This window comes from Patella vulgata, chromosome 7 (genome assembly GCF_932274485.2).
Source record: "Patella vulgata chromosome 7, xgPatVulg1.2, whole genome shotgun sequence".
NCBI classification, from domain to species: domain Eukaryota; kingdom Metazoa; phylum Mollusca; class Gastropoda; family Patellidae; genus Patella; species Patella vulgata.
In genome coordinates, this window is record NC_065885.2 from 53,643,281 (window position 1) to 53,661,591 (window position 18,311).

At 34.8% G+C, this 18,311-nt stretch overlaps 1 protein-coding gene across 2 annotated transcripts; it reads right to left on the minus strand.

Annotated features, from left to right (window-relative positions):
• Nucleotides 1–71: 71 nt before the first annotated feature.
• Nucleotides 72–13,668, minus strand: LOC126827381 (eukaryotic translation initiation factor 4E type 3). 2 transcript variants are annotated; one of them, XR_007682684.1, is made up of 8 exons: nt 13,487–13,668; nt 9,894–9,966; nt 8,486–8,580; nt 7,900–7,960; nt 6,639–6,705; nt 6,061–6,216; nt 4,968–5,259; nt 72–3,864 (listed from the first exon to the last, which is right to left on the minus strand). XR_007682684.1 is itself a non-coding variant. In XM_050556675.1 (7 exons), the coding sequence occupies exons 1-7, from the start codon at nt 13,633–13,635 to the stop codon at nt 5,207–5,209; spliced, it is 654 nt and encodes a 217-aa protein (XP_050412632.1). In that variant the 5' UTR covers nt 13,636–13,668; the 3' UTR covers nt 72–5,206. The 2 variants fall into 2 exon arrangements, 1 of the variants encoding a protein (XP_050412632.1); XM_050556675.1 differs by having other exon boundaries at nt 72–5,259.
• Nucleotides 13,669–18,311: the final 4,643 nt, after the last annotated feature.

Below are 18,311 nucleotides of genomic sequence, written 5' to 3' on the forward strand. Positions count from 1 at the left end.
CCCCTACCAACCCACCCGGCTTGTTCTTCCCAATCAGCACTGAATCATAAAATAAAAAAAAACAACAAAAGTTAATGGTTTGATGATTTTAATAAATGGCTGATACAGATCAAAACAAAACAAAAACGATATGAAAAAAAACCATAAAAGCTATTAAAGTTCAAACTGTTTTACATAGTTTATTTAGTTAGCCTAATTCAACCTAGTTTAATACACTACAAGTACATGAAGTAATGGCCGGAAAGAATGAGATAACAAATAAGGATTATCTATGGAGAATAACAACTTGTCAATGATAACCAGTCGGGTCAAATATTGTGCACAAACTCAAACCTGAATATAATGAACTAAAATGTATTAACGGTATTACTGAACACTGAAAAGTAATAAATCAGCCAACTATAAAATAACAGGCACCAGAGTTTGTGCCTGAGAAAGCCTGAATTTGTGTCTGACAATGTCTGTGACAGGTGCTTTATTTACAGACAATAATAATGTACATCAAATGCTTTTTTATCAGGTGCATGGCTGATCTTTTTTATTTTCATGTCCAGTTGTAACATTTTTCTAGAGGATGACAGACGATTTAAAAGACTGCCAAATATAAAATTTTAATATTTTGCTAATGATTGGTTTGATATTTTATTTTGGAGTATAATGGTTTTTTAAAAAATGATTTTTTTAAAATATGTCCTCAACTGCCAACACAATATTTGCAAATTATTACTTGCAGACTTAAGTAAGTAATTCAGATTTCTCTGGTAATAACCAATAAAATTTGAAAAGTGTGTATAAAAAAATAATTACAAAGTTTGAATTATCAAAACTGCTAATGTCATTTGAATTTACATACCCAATTTTTCAAGGCCTAACCCTAAGATTGAATTAAGAAAAACAAGCCAAAAACTTATCAAATTATGACATCAGTGACTTTAAGAGAACTTTTATTTTTTCATACCATCTTAATGACTAGACAGTTCATCTGTAAAAAAAATATAACATACTAATAATCTAATAACATTCTGATTGAAATAAATACAGACTATGTCTCTTTTTTCTTTTAAGAATTATTCTCATTAGAATCAAATATTGACAATTGATAGGAGAATTGCAACATTATTGAACTTTTGATCTGCTAATACCAATAAAATTGCTCAAACTGAATTAATGTTGGTTTGAATACATATCAGATAATCAAAATATCTATATCTATGAATAAGAAATATAGCTTGATAGGCAGTGAAACATAAACACACAGCTAAGCCGCCTGAGCTGTCCATAAATGTTGAATCTTATTTTGAAAAGCCAATGCATATTTTTGACATATTTTTTAAAACCCTTTTCTGTACCCTTAGAAATAACTTATATAGATCTTTGCATGTTTCTCAATCCTTTTCAAATGAATAAAATATTGTTTGAATAATACTAAAGGTTGTCACATTGTTATTCTTTTGTAGTTAAGAGAAGCATGTACAAGACACTGGTAAGTGATTAAGAGCAACACCACATGATGTAATTATCATGGCCTCTTTCTTTGCCCAAACATAAAGCAAAACATATCCAATACTTTTATTCTCAGATACTTTGGAAAATTTTTATACAAATTTTTAAATTCTCTGGGACTTTTCATTTTAGATATGGATATCAACCTGTCTTTCAATCAAACTATCATTATTCAACATAATTTGATCCTTGCCATTTTATGACATTATGAATTGGTTATTGCAAAAAATAATTTTAACAATGAATATATCCTGCTATATAATACATAATATCTACAAAGCAATCATCACAGCCCATAATATGTAACTAATAATAACAACAATCACTGGCCTATTTCTTAATAAAACATAATTCATGAAACTTAAAAAAATTCTATAAAGCAATTAGTGGTACACACAGATAAAGTGAAGATCATCTTTGATTTACTAAAAATTAAAATGCTGAATTGTGTTGATGTATGGGAAAAGCTGAATATGACATCTTTTCATTTTGGTTGAGTCGTTTAAACTTCTTTATTTTTAAATTGATATTGTTAACTGTTGAAAGAGAGTCAGTTATTCATTTCAAAATGTAGTAAGATGTCCATCTTGTGAAACTAAATAATTCAACACTTTTTATTTTGACTTCAATCAAAGAGATCTTTTCCTTTCTTGTGCAATAGTAAAAAATGAAATGAAATGGGGTTTAACCTCGCACTATTCTGCACCAACTGGGAAGACTGTGTAATAGTAACAAGATAACCTCTAAATAATTCATCCATAACATAAATTATGTTTGCATCACCCATAACAATATCATCAATAACATAAATTATGTTTGCATCACCCATAACAATATCATCAATAACATAAAACATGTTTGCATTATCAATAACATAAATCATGTTTGCATCATCAATAACATAAAACATGTTTGTATCATCAATAACATAATCATGTTGGTGTCATCAATAATATAAAACCATGTTCGTGTCATCAAAAAAATAAATCATGTTTGTGTCATCAATAACATAAAACATGTTTGTATCATCAATTAACATAAATCATGTTTATATCACAAATAACATAAATCATGTTTATATCACAAATAACATAAGTCATGTTTATATCACAAATAACATAAATCATGTTTATATCACAAATAACATAAATCATGTTTATATCACAAATAACATAAATCATGTTTGTATCATCAATAACATAAATCATGTTTGTAAGAAATAGGCCTGATTAACCTAGAAATGAATGAGGAACAGGAAGAAAAAAAGCTTCTGAGACAATGGTAAATGTCTTTTATTTCATTAAATCAAATACCTCTGCTAGTCCTCTCTCAATATCATTTCATTATAATATTGTTAGGCAAAAAGTGATATTTTAACAAAAACATTATATCTCCCTCATTATACGATACACATATACATCTAATACATCTACCAAACATACATACATGAACTGTTTTTATTAAACATTTGGGTGTTCTAATAATAATACACACCCAATATTCAATCAAAATGGAGGGTCAACCTCAAAATTTGCCAAAGAGAACTTGACTTTCTACTTTGGTGCCCTTTTGCAAGAGTTTTTTTTTCTTCTTTATGAAAATATCACTGCAGTTAATAAATCTCTATAAATGGCCTAGTGCTAACAAATTCATAATATGTACATGTATGTAATATATTCATTTTTTATATATTTATACCGGTATGTATACAAAAATTGTAAAGACGGAAAATGTTAATTTTCTAGAATGTTAGAGAATTTCTCAAATTTTCAAATGGAACACATGACCTAACATACAAAAATATATAATATAAAACAAAAGATTACTGTATCATAAATGTCTTTTGAAATCCAAACTGCATACTCTTTAAACAAAGACAGTCATGATAATCAGACAAATTAAGACAACCAAAATAAATATTTAATTTCATGGAGCTTTTCCCATCACTTATAGAAATGTAAGTCAAATCAACCCTATTTAACCCTTTATTTCTGACCTAAGTTAAAGAGGATTACTCCATTAATATGATGCAGAGCACCATTATTTTATTTTCCCAGTGTTACCAACATTATAAGTTCGTTTTAAAATCATATTGATTTAACAGACAGTTCCTATCTTCTACTGAATCACAGGGTTAATTTTTATTGCTTTGATTAAACAGTTGCTTTACAGATTAACCAAGACAGAGACTAGAACTTGAATGTACAACTTGTTATAGATTACACCAGGGCTCTTGTTTCCGACATGTCTAATAGTGTTAACTAACTGACAGAGGCACTGACTGGTTGGAGAATTTACCTGTCATTCAATTAACATACCATCAAATTAGGTCTTTCCAAGAATTCAACCATAAAGCATGACCTATATAGAACAATTTAAAGTTGTATGTGTAAAAAGCTCATTTTACAACTTAGATAATGTTAAAAGTTGCCATACTTTTGTTAAATGTCTTGCTGGACAAGACAAATCAAATCAAGCTAAAAATCAACTAAATAGCTGGCAAGATGTTGAGATGAGAGCCATGAATTTCATATAATGTATTAAATCTTGTTTTTAAGTATAAAATTGGGTGATAAATCTTTCCACAACTATCAGTCTTTGTGTATTTGATGAACAATAGTTCAGTCAAGGCCACTGCTAACAATCCTGCATTTGATGAGGATACAGTGGCAATCACCAACACATTCTTTGAATGAGTCAAAGAGGTTGGACAAACCAATTACATCTGTGTAACTATGGGATCATAAAAAGAAGACACCATTATGAAGGTAGAGTAGTTCCAGCTTAACAGAAATACAACAACCTTTTGAAGAATAAAGCAGTTTAATACATAACATTTTATCACTTGCAATAGAGTTGTGAGACCTGAAATGTTATGTATTATAAACTACTGCTTAATTCTGTTGTACTTCTGATGAGTAAGGTCTTCATTTACAATAATATCATCTAGTTGAGTAATATAACCATCCATATTTCAATTTTATAACAAACTTGGTAGAAAGTGATCACTACCTTACAATTTCATTATAAAATCAGTAGAAAGTAATACTACAATTTCATTACAAATTTAGTAGAAAGTGATACTACAATTTCATTACAAATTTAGTAGAAAGTGATACTACAATCTCATTTAAAGATTTGTAGAAAGTGATACTACAATTTCTTTATAAACGTTGTAGATACCACTACAATTTTAATATGTTTCGTTCCAGAGCTATGATAATAGAGAACACAATTTCTCTTGCTGTCTCCGCTAACCTTTCTCCAATGCTGTAGGTATATAAACTTCTTGAGACCTTCCGTCGGGGTCCTCTCATTGGTCCAACACTCACTGGCCCAATGCTCAATTGGTCTGAAAAGGGAGTGGGGGGATGTTTTATTGCTGGTACTTCTCATTTGAGGAGATCACACAGCTTACAACAGAATTTAAAAAATTTGATACTCGGCTAATCTAAAATACATACCTACTAGTAACTATTTAGTAATGAAATCCTTGTTGAACCACAGAACATTAGACCAGTGAGAGTTGGACCAATGATTTGCCCTGTAGTTGCTTGGCTGGATCGATCGAGAATTTAGCCATGTTGTGATATGAGGTTTTGATCACAATTACAAGCTCACACATACATAGGCGTGGCATCGTTGATACATTTCAAGTCATAATATATACAAAATTTGTTCTAGCTGGACTAACATTTTCTCATCATCGATGTTGATGGGGTTTCTTTCCTTCAAATGCATCATGCTGTACAAAGGCTGAAATGTTTAAGAGATGACATTGGATTAAAGTTTTTTTTTTCTGCACCAAACAGGCTAATGAAGATTGATTACACCATGCAGTGTGTGATGAGGGAAATTTTTACCTTCACCATGGGGCTACACTGCTTTGTAACATGCTGTCAATGGTGCACAATAGTATATTCGTCATCGAAATCAAACTGTCAAAGGTTCTTTTACCTGCAATTTAATGTATACATGGGCAGACCTACGTTTTTTGTCTCATTAGAAAGACTAGGCAGCACATTACTTGTCAGCCCCGCAGATGGTACCTCTTGAGAAATCCAGAGGTTCTTTTGGGGATTCAAACCCAGGACATTTTAGTCATGTTTCAGAGCTCTAACCTTAGGTGTAAAGGACTCTGTAGCCATCACAGGAGGAGTCCTGGTGTGAAGGGATCTGCAACCATATAAGGAGTCTAGGAAAAAAACATGGAGTACCGGTTAGGAATCAGGTCATATTCTATTCAATCTCGGTGTTGAAAGCAATCTGGATATTATACAACAGAATAGAAATTCAAAAGTCTTCCATAAAGTGCATATGAAAAGAGTTAACAGTGGGGGCAATCAAAACACCTGAAGAAAACCCCAAAAGTTAGGGAGGTGTCACTTCAAGTTTTGAGATTGATATCAGTGTTTGTCTTGATGACATATTTGTAGTTCATATCACCATTTGTGGCCACGTTAGTTACTCTACATATGACCGATCTCAATATTTCAAACATTATATTTCACCCTCCTTTGACTATATTGACTATATTTTGCTGTGGTTTATACCAACCTTTATAAAATACTGCTGTAAATGTAACATTAGGCAATAAAGATTTAACTTTATTTATGATAGTTGATTGTTCAGCTAAATCAGCTCGAGAATTCCAAATTTGTAAAATATCATCTCTATCTCTCAGACTAACACTTATACCAGTGACTTCATCACCTATAATACATACAAAAAATATGTGACCTGAATATCGATCATGATCGAATCATATTGTGACACATGTATTGTGATACGTATCATATTGTGACACATGTATTGTGATATGTATCATATTGTGATATGTATCATATTGTGATAATTTAATTTCTGGACCTGGAGCCCTAAGTGCTACTATTCTTCTTGTTCTTGTTGGCAACGGTCTTCAAGGCTAGGCTAATTATGATTGACATGAAATTTGCATGGTTGTTCCTTTGACAATTGTGCATCAATTGGTGGATTTTGATATGACTTCACAATTCCAAGATGGCTGTTATGACATCACACTTGACTCCTGGTTAATTCTTCAGGGTCTTGGTAAGTAAATAGCCAAATATTGGAATTAGTGTCTGGCCCAATATTTGCATGTATGAGTTACTTACCATCACCCATACAATTTGAAAATTGTTCACCTATTGCAGCAAGTAATAGTTCTTTCCAGACATCAACCTAAATATATATAAAATACATTCTTTATCAAATATATTGTTATTATTATATGCTACAAGTTTATGAACACAATTGGAAAAGTTTTATTCTGGTACATTATAATGAATTTTAATAACATGTATTAAAGATACATTATGGGAGATTAGATAACGAGTTAACAGTTCTCACTATAATAGTTAAAGATAGGTTGCCAGGCAACGAAACATTCGCCGACAGCAGCTATATCGTCCGGGCAGTCAACAAGAGTTGTCCCATATTTTTACTTTTTTCGGTAATGAAACATTTATAATACATTAAAATCTGATTAAGAGTAACAACTCATTAAGTAATTATCAGAAAACCATTAGAATTTGTTTGGTTTTTATAAAGTTCTGCCCTATGCTAACATTTATAGTAAAGCGTCACAAGATATTTCAAAATGATTACGGGCCATAACTCTGGCAGTAATTATCTGGCTGAAAATCAATAGGCGTCTTCGTCTCATGACCTTAAACACTGTGTATAAATCTAAAGTCAATCGGATATTAACTTTAGCCTCTAGAGCATCCACAAGATTTTTCAAAGTGATCAAGGGTCATAACTCTGGCAGTAATTATCGGAAATTGCGGAAAATCAATAGGCTTCTTCGTCTCATGACCTTAAACACTGTGTATAAATTTAAAGTCAATCGGATATTAACTTTAGCCTCTAGAGTGTTCATAAGATCAAGGGTCATAACTCTGGCAGTAATTATCGCAAATCGCTGAAAATCTATAGGCTTCTTCGTCTCATGACCTTAAACACTGTGTATAAATTTAAAGTCAATCGAATATAGAGCGACCACAAGCAATTGTGGACGCCGGACCGAAGAGGGCTACAACAATATACGACCACATTTCAATGTGGGCGTATAAAAACTAGATAATGTAAAGGCAATTTGCTGAAAATTTCAGTTAAATTGATCCACTATGAACCGAGAATTAAGCGGTTGAAAGTTCCGCCTAGTCTCGATCATCATTACTAAAGTCAGTACGACAAAAATCATAGTCTCGATTATCCATTTAATCATTAAATCGCGAAGGAAATTTATGCAGCAGATTTAGCTCTTGTATAATGTATGTTTAAATGTGACATAAATTAGCTAAATACGATGCATGTCATAGACCCTTTAAATGGATTAGTTTGTCCCTAATTATAAATATAAAAGAAACATACTGTGTCAAATTTATGACATTTTAATCTCCAATTACCACCAGCAGAATTGTCTTCATCTTCCCTGAAAATATTCAAATAAATGCACGTTTTCCTTTAGGACACTTCTTAAAAAAAATTTGTTAGAAACTGTTAAAATGACATTTTCATCTTAGAGCAGGAGGGAAATTCTAATTTGTAATCCATGGTGTAAAATTTAGTCTTAGTGCACAGAAATAAAACACATAAAACTGTTTTCTGTTTGAAAGTCTTGTGTTTTGCATCTTCAAATAGAAATTTCAGACACCGGTAAGTCCATTCATAAACTTATTGAAATAATCTATCCAAAATACCCTGGAAATCAATTTTCCTACATGCCTCATATACTGCTGCATACAGAAAATTTGTTTTACTTGTTGGGGCTGTGTGTGTACTTACAGACAGTGGGTTTAGGGATTGCCACCACTGATCTTGTGAGTAGCCAAATGAACCCTGCTAGACTGCAGTACTCATAAATAGAAAACACAGATTTTAACTGATAATAATGTCCACAATAAGCCGGTATCAATTTTAAGTCTGTCACCTTTAATAAAGCACACATGTAACTTACCAAATGGGTCGTATTTGGTGTCTCATTAAATGATAACTATATCTAGTGCTGATTATACCAGGGTTAGGAATATTATTATACACACTCCAAAATCCCTGAAATATAACATATTGGCAATTATCAGTTATTCAACTTAGAGAAAGTCATGCCAAAAACCTACAAGTGATGTAATATCAATGTCTTTCTATCAATGATTATTGAATTATTATGGAAAGAAAACAGTGTAGAAAATACCATCCTTTTTTATACTGGTCCATTACCTTCAGGTGAGCTCTTTGTTTTGCTACCAACATCAAACTTATGTAATGCACTTTCACTCGTATAACCTCCATCTAATACACAAGAATTAATCTCAGTATTATTATGCAAGAGCTAATTGCCTAATTCTTTCTATTGCAGGTCTTTTTGTGGCTACAAATGACAAGCCCAATCAGAGACTGGCGTTGGAAGGTCTGAAAACCAAGACCTCATTCATTATTGTAGCAATGTTACTTCACAATCGAGAATATAAACTGTCAATCGGCGAATTTAGCCTATTTTTGATAAAACTTTCAACAGTCATAGCTTCGTTCATTCAGAATAAAGTAATGTGACTGGTATTTTCAATCTATGCAATTTCAATTATTTATTTTTAAACTATTACAGCAAAAATAGTGTTATCTATCGCTTACATGATGCACCTTTAACCCTTGTCGGTTCACGTTGTGAGAATCACATAGCAGTAATCAAGGGGTCCATATGGACCCCAGTTATAATTCAAAGTTTTTACGTACAGATATATTTAAATTAAAAGGCAGCAGTTTAGTTTTTATTTGTATTCAAATAACAACTAAATTATTATACAAAAACATTTTAGTGACATTTGGAAAAGATTTAATAATTCTCACAAAATTGCTACTTTGTGTACTATGTGATAAAGAGGTTAAATGACAATTCACGCTTGATACAAAAACCATTGAATATTTGGAATTCATCGTTTAATTTTTGGTATTTGTAACATGTAGATGTTAAAAGAGAGAATACTCTGGCATCCGCAATATGGTATCAGGCAGCAAAAACATTAGCAAAATCCCTACTGTGAGTTGAAAGTTAGGGGTCCAATCGGACCCCTTGTTCCCTTCAAGCGTTGGGCCTGATTTGCATGTAACAGAACTCTGCATGTGGGAAGCAGATGAATACCGAACTCTTCGCTACGTGTAAAAATGTATAGGAGACAAAGTCACTAAATTTCAGAAAGCAGTGTCCAGTAGTTATTACGAAACACTATAAAACATGTGCATGGGGTCCCCGGAGACCCCACATGCACCGACAAGGGTTAAATTTTTAGGAGAGGTCAAGATGAGCAAGTAAGGATTTGCATAGTTTAAATGCTTTATAAGCTAACACAGTGTAGTATAGTGAAACCTACCTCTACTGTATTAACTGTATATAATTTACGTAAACTGGCCTCATATTCAGCTGCTGTTGTACCTCGAATTGTCCTGAAACAAACATTTTGATTGGTCAATAAATTTAAAACAGTTTCTGTCCAGCAAATGATTGACTTTCAATGAAATCATGATGCTTCACTCATTTCATTTCTGTAATGAAACATTCAAAAACATAAATATTTACTGTTAGTATAAATCTCCGACTTAGTATAAATCGTCAGCTGATGTCAAAAAACAAGTATGATTGTTGCTAATATTGTGTATTGACAAAATTGGGTGGTAAAAGATATATAGATATTTTTCATGCATCAGAATGTAAGGAGCTAAGCGAACAATCATCATCCATCTGTCAAATTAACCGCTAATGTAAGTCATTACACCACCGTTTTTAAAAGTAGCAACACCAATAACACTGGCCAATTGGAAACTAAAGTATTTTTCAAAGAAAACAATACACATCAATTATTGTTCAAAAGTTTACCTAAAACATATGTTCTCAGGCATCTATAGAATACGAACCGACTTTGAGTCAGCATGTACGCTGGTATTTAGCAAACTAGGAGAAAGGGGGTACTCGAAACACTATCTCAGACGAATAAAAAAAACAATACTCTAGCCACCAAAGAAACAATTGACCAGTTCCATAACAAAACATTCGGCACACAATTCCCAATATTAGACCAACTTTCGTGCGCAGTAGTTCAAACATAATTTATCTAATTTCATGTAGACAATGTGACAAACAATACGTAGGGGAGACCCAAAATGCACTTAGGGAAAGAATTAACTGTCACTGATCAGACATAGTCACCAAAAGAGACAAACCGGTCTCAATTCACTTCAACCAACCAAATCATGACATTTCTGATCTCATTGTCACACCAATATAAAAGACTAAGACTAAGAGTGACTTTGAAACTCCAGAAGAAATTAAAACATTTAGGCGAACTAGAGAAAAATTCTGGATTGACAAATTGAAAACAACAGCCTCCCTAGGTTTGAATATATATAACGGATAACGCAATAACTTCTTTTGTAGTCCCATTTAGTGCAACAGCAGCAAGTGCGTCCAAAATCATCAGATAACTCTACATGTATACTGATCTCCAGGAAAATCACCTGACAATCTTCACACAGAAACTTATTATTACATATTCTAAAAATAAAAATCTGAACGTAATCTTAGTGCACAGTCAATTAGATTAAATAAGACCAGTCCTCACCCTAACCCAAAACAAGCCATATATCACACCCTTTAGTAAATAAAATCAACTACATGTAGATATAAGAATCCATAGCCCTAAGCCGGTGATAGTGGAATAAACACATTTCTAGAAAATCCAATTCTTAGTTAAAGAAACACACTAATGTCAGAAACAAAAATACCAGAATACCACAAGCACCATCCAAGGAAGACCATCAGCGCCACCAACACCAAAAAACAGTGAAATCACCTTTGTATATAAATCTAATGTATTGTATGTATTTTTATAAAACTAGAAAATATCACAAACTAAATTTTTCTCATCCTAGGTCAGTGCTTATGTGGAGACTTAACCTCTCCCCCAAATTCTTAAACCTAACCCTCGTCAACAATCACATGACCTTGACGAAATCTGCAGGTGGCCTTAATATTTAGATCTAACATTGTACATACAGAGCTGAATCATTTTTGGATTGATATTCCTTTCAGAGATTGAACTGTAAAAATATTGTAGTTTGCAACTGACTGACAAGGAGTAATTCGCCACCCATGTTTGTTATTTGCTAGTTGGGTTGAACATATTCCCCATTTGTATGTGAAAAGGAGTACAAGGGTCACCTGTTCAACCTTGTGTGTTTCCTGTGTCCTTCGGTTTTGTCCTACTTCTAATGACCCCTACGCATAAGTGAATTAGTTTTTTGTGTGTTGTTCCTGAGGCGACCTAGTTTTTGTCTAGTGCACGATAAGCTGGAGTCAGGGTGGCTAAGACAGTGGCTTGCTAGTCTGGAGGTTGGGTGTTCGATCCCTGCATTGGCTGAGAAAGTTCATCCAGATTTTCCACCTTGTCAGTGATGTAGGACGGAGGGCCTGACAAGGACAGCTGTCTAGTCATTCGGATGGTATGAAAAACCGAGGTCCCCTAGGTACACATTGGCGTGCACATAAAAGATCCTTTGACAGTTGGCATTCGATATAAGAGTAGGCCATAGTGCCGCTGACCGGGCAAAATTTCCCTCATAGCACACTCTATGGCGTACATGGCTGTCTTCCTTAGCCTAGTTCGGAGCAGAACAGTAGGATGTTAAACCCCATTCCATTTCATTTCTGCATGATAAGCCATTTCTCTCTCTCTCATTATTTGCTAACCCTACACCAAAAGCGAAAACCTAGCCCTTGAATACAGAACTTTCCATGTGTATACTACTATCCATGTGCATAATATGTTCTATATTGGCCTATAGTAGTAGTAAGGACCGTAATGTACATGTATATGTAAGTTTGTTGAAGCGTTGGAGCAATGGAATATATCACAAAAATTTATTAATTCGACAATAAAAAAATCAACAATTCCCAAACTGATCTAAAAGGTGCCAACCCAGAAGCTCTGGCAGTAGGCTACGCTCCACGGCTTCGAAAATATCTATATCACTAGTTCAGCTCTGAACGTAGGTCTCATTACACTCACCCTGTACGTTCAGGAACGTCCTATTGAATCCTTGTTGAAAAAGAACAACCCCCAGTCAATTTTACTGGGCAACTTTTTACTACTAAACGGTCGCGTCTCAGTTTCGTCTTTTATATGGCCAAGTTACGTAAATTTTTGCGTTACCATATATGTAGATTTCAGTGGCTTCTGCCAAGCCGTTTAGCAGAAGGGGACATATTTTTAACAGCATGTTAATTGTGTTGCACATACTGACACTAGCGAGGTATAAGCAAGGTCTTATTTTCTCACTAAAATGTTATTCTACATTGTTTTGGTGTTCACTGAGAATGACACACGACCATTTAGCAGTAAAAGTTCCCCAGTGAAATTGACTGGGGGATGATTCTTTTTCGACAAGGAATCAATAGGACGGTTCCTGAAGGCACAGGGCGAGTGTGAGACCTACCCTCAGAGCTGAACTACTATATCACAGGCCAGTGTCAGTATATATAAAGTCAGTATCACATGTCACCTTTAGTTCAATAGCACACACTGTATTTGTGAAGGAGTTACACTGGACTTTGATGCTTTAGAAAAATAAATATTTGACAAAGATCCTAGTCAAGGTTATCTGTGAGATGGATTGTAAACAAACCCATGGCCTCGAGTCAAGACAGGAGATCTAGACAATCTAGTTAAATATTTCATATCTTTTCCATTATGGCAGTAGTTTCTATACATTGCATCAGTTTTAATTAGATCCCACCTTGATAAAGATGTTGATTAACAAAACATACATGCCCTAATACTTTACAAAAACCTAAAATTACGAATGACATTTGAGTCGTTAGCTTGCTTCAAAAGTGACATCCAAGAAATGCGAATCCGGCGGAATTTCTGCGCAGATGTATCTGCATAACAACAAATAACTAATGACTTACTTATCAAGCCAGAATGTCCATGGAGTATTCAGTGGCACACCCGACTCCTCTATTGAATATAATTCATGGAGCGCTTTCTTGGCGAGCTTGGGGCTGTCGTTCTTTTCTCCAGAAAAAGCTTTCACGGTGTCAACATTTGAGGCCGCCATGGCACACCAGCTGACCCAGTCACGTGATAATAACAAATGAGGTCATATTGCGGGAATAAAGTGGGTGTGGTCATGGAGGTGTGTATTAACTGTCATGGGCGTTTCACATTCGCCGTGAAGCAAAAATACATATTATTATGCATCGTTCGAATCTGTTCTTTGCATAGACATACTAATCTATTGTTCTTGCTATAGAAATGTTATGAATGAAATAGCAATTGTTGTAAAAAAAATTATTGTAGAATTGGTAGTCTACCATTATTCTTTCGATTTTTTGTTTGATTTTTAGAAAAAATACAGTTGAGTCACGATTTCTCTGTGAAGATTAATTTGAATTCGGTTGTTGGTCCACCAGAGGTGTAGATTCATATAGCACACGGGAACCACGGTGACTCCATGAGTAGGACATTGGCTCACTACCTTTGCCGTGGCCAAAAGTTCATCCGGATTTTCCGGCGTAGTTCCTCCTTGTCAGTGGTGCATGACAGGGGGCCTGACCTGGCAAGGGACATGTATAGTCGTTCGGATGAGACAAAAAAACGAGGTCCCGTGGTAATATTGGCGTGCACGCAAAAGATCCCTTGGCAGTTGGAATTCGATATAAAGGTTGTATCACCACTGTTCGGGGAAAATTATCCTTATAGCACAGTGCATGGCGTGTGTCCATCTTCATTAGCCTAGAATAGGAGCAGAACAGTAGGGCGCTAAACCAAATTTCAATTCCTATGAGACAGCAGGGGCAATTTAGAACATAGATTTCAAATCGTGTCCCGATTTGATAGGTAGTCAGGTATAGGCACGTATGTTATTTGTTGCTCCCATTAACACTAATATTTGTATTTAAAATTTCTGTCTCGCTTGCTCCCATTGTATTTAAAATTTATGTCTCGCTGGCTTCCATTGTATTGTTAAATTTGTATTTCAAATGTGTCTGTAAAGATTAAACTATTAACAAAGTTCACAATGCAGGAATATATATTTAGACAATTTTAACTGGAAATTTGACAGAATTATAATATATTTTATCAACAAAAAGCGATAGAAGGGGTATGTTTTCTATTCAGAAGGAAAATCTAGACGACTTTCGTCCAAAATAAACACATCGAATATTGTTTAATAATTGTGATATAAGCAATTCATTTTGAACGGTAAACATGAACAGCAGATTATTTTGAAACAAGCTAACGCTGACAGCAGATGTAGACATCATTAGGAACAAATCTTAATGGACTTTATGTAATTCCATTGATTTACGATAATACAGGACAAGCCCCCAAAAGGTTTAGAATACTACATACAAGAAATTTGAAAATTCTACTCAACTGTTGGTCATAAATTGTTCTTTCCATTGTTTGTGGGTTCAAAAAGTATATGTTATTAGGATTTTCAACCAGGTATATATATATACTCTTCAAAAAAAGTAGGGGATATTCAGAAACAATACAAAACTGCGGAAATTAGAGGTAACCAGTGTATTTTAATAACAGGCCAATTGCCTACACATGAACATAAACAGTTCATATGGGCGGCTTATCTGACGGCCCCATTTCATTCGCAAAGAGATACACCGTCAAAAGTGAAAATGGACGTTTTTTATTTTTTCTTAATAATGAGGAATTTCTCCACCAATCCACAGACATTCAGCAATTCGTCGTGGCATGCTCCTAATCAACCGTTCAATCACGATTTGGGGCAATCTGACCCACCCCCTTTGCAGTGCCACGGCCAAATTAAACGTAACACACTAAAGCAAAGATACGCTAAACAGTAAATCTTATGCAAGAACCGATAGGAATGCTAACATGGATAGATAAACCAACACGCGGCAGTTTTCATCAACCCTTCCTTAAAGTGTCAAATTTGACAACGAACCCCTCCCACGTGTATGGCGCTATTGCGTGTCGCAAGTGGTTCTGTTGGGGCGATAAGTTCTTCACCTGTGAACATACCCTCAAAGCATGTCAAGTGTCCATGACTATTTATTATATCACAACCTGCATAGGTATTTGCATTTCAATATCCCCTACTTTTTTGAAGCGTATATATATAGTGAGACAACCTCGGTTTGGAAATTATGTTGCCCATATGTTTAACTTTATATTATGACCTGATCATCAAAAATATATAACATAGATGTTGTTGTGCATGTATGTAGTGCCTAAATTATCGCAATTCGCTCTTTCTCCCGTTTGTCCTTTTGCAAAGCATTTTATCTTGACATTTTGGTCGAAGATCGAGGAAGAGTAAATTTCCATTTTTTCTGCCAGGCTTTTGTGACTATTCATGATTTTGAGTCGGACGGAACAGGAATTAAACAGATTCCTTGTACCAGACCTAGCAAAAAATCGAAAAGTTGACTTCCCTTTAATATTTCATCAGATGCAATTGGCATATTGGGTTCTTTGTGGTTGTGAAGTTTAAGATCATCAGAATGTTCCAAATTTTTTTTTAGGCCAGTCTGGATCCTAATGGAGATCACCATTGAATTTCATCATCTCGATAAAAGAAAGTCAATTTTTGAAAAATATTCCAATATTTTGAATATTTTCGATGCGACTTATTTGAAACTCTTTACATGTTTGTGTTAACTCAAATTTTGACAAAATTAAGAACGAATCCTAATGTCTAGAACAAAAGGTACACGGATCCGAGCTGCAACCTGGTAACAAAACAGTCCATTTTTATTGATTTGTTGGTTTGAATTAAGAATTTTTGTCAGATTTTGGTAAAAATATTTATGATTTACAGGCGGAAGGATAACAGAGCTAAGGGGTTGGTTACGGTGATATGTAAGGCAAATAGTTACATGTTTTTAATATGCTACTTCAAGTTTGCGTATCTCAGAATGTCATTGGCTACGTACATCATCCAAAAAGGGGAACAATGGAATGACCTTTTGTTGCTGTCTGTAGTGAAAAGCTTTCAGCCCAACGAAAATATGGGAAAAGTTGTAGCCGGGCAAAGCGAGCAGAATTAATATTACGTGAATGGAGAAAATAATGGTTGTCTGCATCCTAATGTCATTAAATGAAGTTATCTCCCCTTTCGCCGTGAATCTTTTTGAACGCAATGTGAATGAAAGTTTTTTTGTTTAAATTCATACAGACGGCTATCAAATTTCAGAATTTTATAGATCTTAAATTTGAATTCCCCCCACCACTCCCAGTCCCAACACACACATCAATTATGGGATCAGGGGCGTACTGGGGCCTCCAAGGTAGAATAGGCAGACCAAACGTAGGGCACTTATTGGGATAGGGGAGGAGGGTCGTGCCGGGAAATATTTGGTTCTGTGGCACATGCCAGGATCGATTTGATGTATATGATAGGCGCAATCTTCACCCCTCGCGCAGATTGCAATCTGCGCTGTCATCCTGCGCAGATTGCACTCCGCGCGCGCAGATTGGACCCCGCGCGCGCAGATTGCAATCTGCGCTTATGAAGCTGGCGCGCAGATTGCCAACTTTGCGCTGATTACCCCACGATGTTTTTAGAGATATTGTAGTGTGTCAGACGCAACTATAAATTATATTATATATGACCTGCCTCCTGTGGTCTTTGTAGAGATATAATTTTCAAAATCACTGCATAATTACCGTGTGTGCTTAGAAAATAAGATTTTAAATTCTAGTCAGCAGTATCAAATAATCGGTGCTGACCACGTGACTGAATGTCCAAAATATTTGCTGTAGTGTAAGTAATACTTTGACCGATCGTAGTTACTTTAGTAACGAAGTCTTAGAGACCCGTATGTAGGTTCACAAAGTATGTCATGTAGACCTCTCGACGGAAACTGCTTTATATTAACTCAAAAGCCCTTCTACTACTTCCTCTTTTCTGGTAGTCAAATGCGGTGATACTTTTCTTTCCGTATCGATTTGCTCCGATTTGCTCGACCAGTAAACTGACGGTCACAAAATTCATTAAAATGACTAATACTAACGCACTGATCCATAGTGAATACCGAGTAAGATTAGGCGGATTATCATCGCGGTAATCCATTTTAGTCCGGACAAAGTTCACTTCGCGCGCGCAGATTACTCATCGGAAATTAGACGGAGATTCGCACATGCGCGGGAGTAATCTGTCCGAGGAGGGTAATCTGTGCTCAACATATATATGAGCCATGCATGACATACCATACATAGGGGTATTTTGAACATGAACATAACAATAAAGAACTATAAACGACCTGCGAACAAAGAAAAAAAAACATGCATAAAGTTTCATTCGATTCTGTTCTAAAAAGTTGACCGATTTCAAATTTTCAGCCATAAAAAAAATGGAAACCATACTCATTTCCGCACCTAGGGCACTGGTTCACCAATTCTGGTGTTGCCTGAGAAAGTTCCTCGAGATTTTCCCGCTTGGTTTCTCTATGACACTGATGCAGGTCGGTGGACCTGACAAGGTAAAACGTCTAGTTGCTCGGATCGGTATAGAGCCCTAGGTCACGTGTAGATTTTGCCAAGCACGTTAAAGAACCCTTGACAGTTGGAAATCGATGGAGTGTGGGCGGAAACGTCGCTGTCCTCGTAGCAGACTGCATGGCAAATGTCCGTATACATTACCCCAGTTGGTGCAGTAAAGAGGAAGTTAAATCTCATTTCATTTCTAAACCTGAACTGCCAATCACATAATTATAATAAATTATAATATAATAAATATAATTAAAT

Excerpts from the sequence above, each read along its gene's own strand:
- LOC126827381 (XM_050556675.1), bottom strand. The coding sequence starts at position 13,635 with ATGGCGGCCTCAAATGTTGACACCGTGAAAGCTTTTTCTGGAGAAAAG. Across the intron at positions 6,706-7,899 it reads AATGTCATAAATTTGACACA|GTTGATGTCTGGAAAGAACT; the intron begins GTATGTTTCTTT and ends ATATATATTTAG. Across the intron at positions 6,217-6,638 it reads TTCAAATTGTATGGGTGATG|GTGATGAAGTCACTGGTATA; the intron begins GTAAGTAACTCA and ends TATGTATTATAG.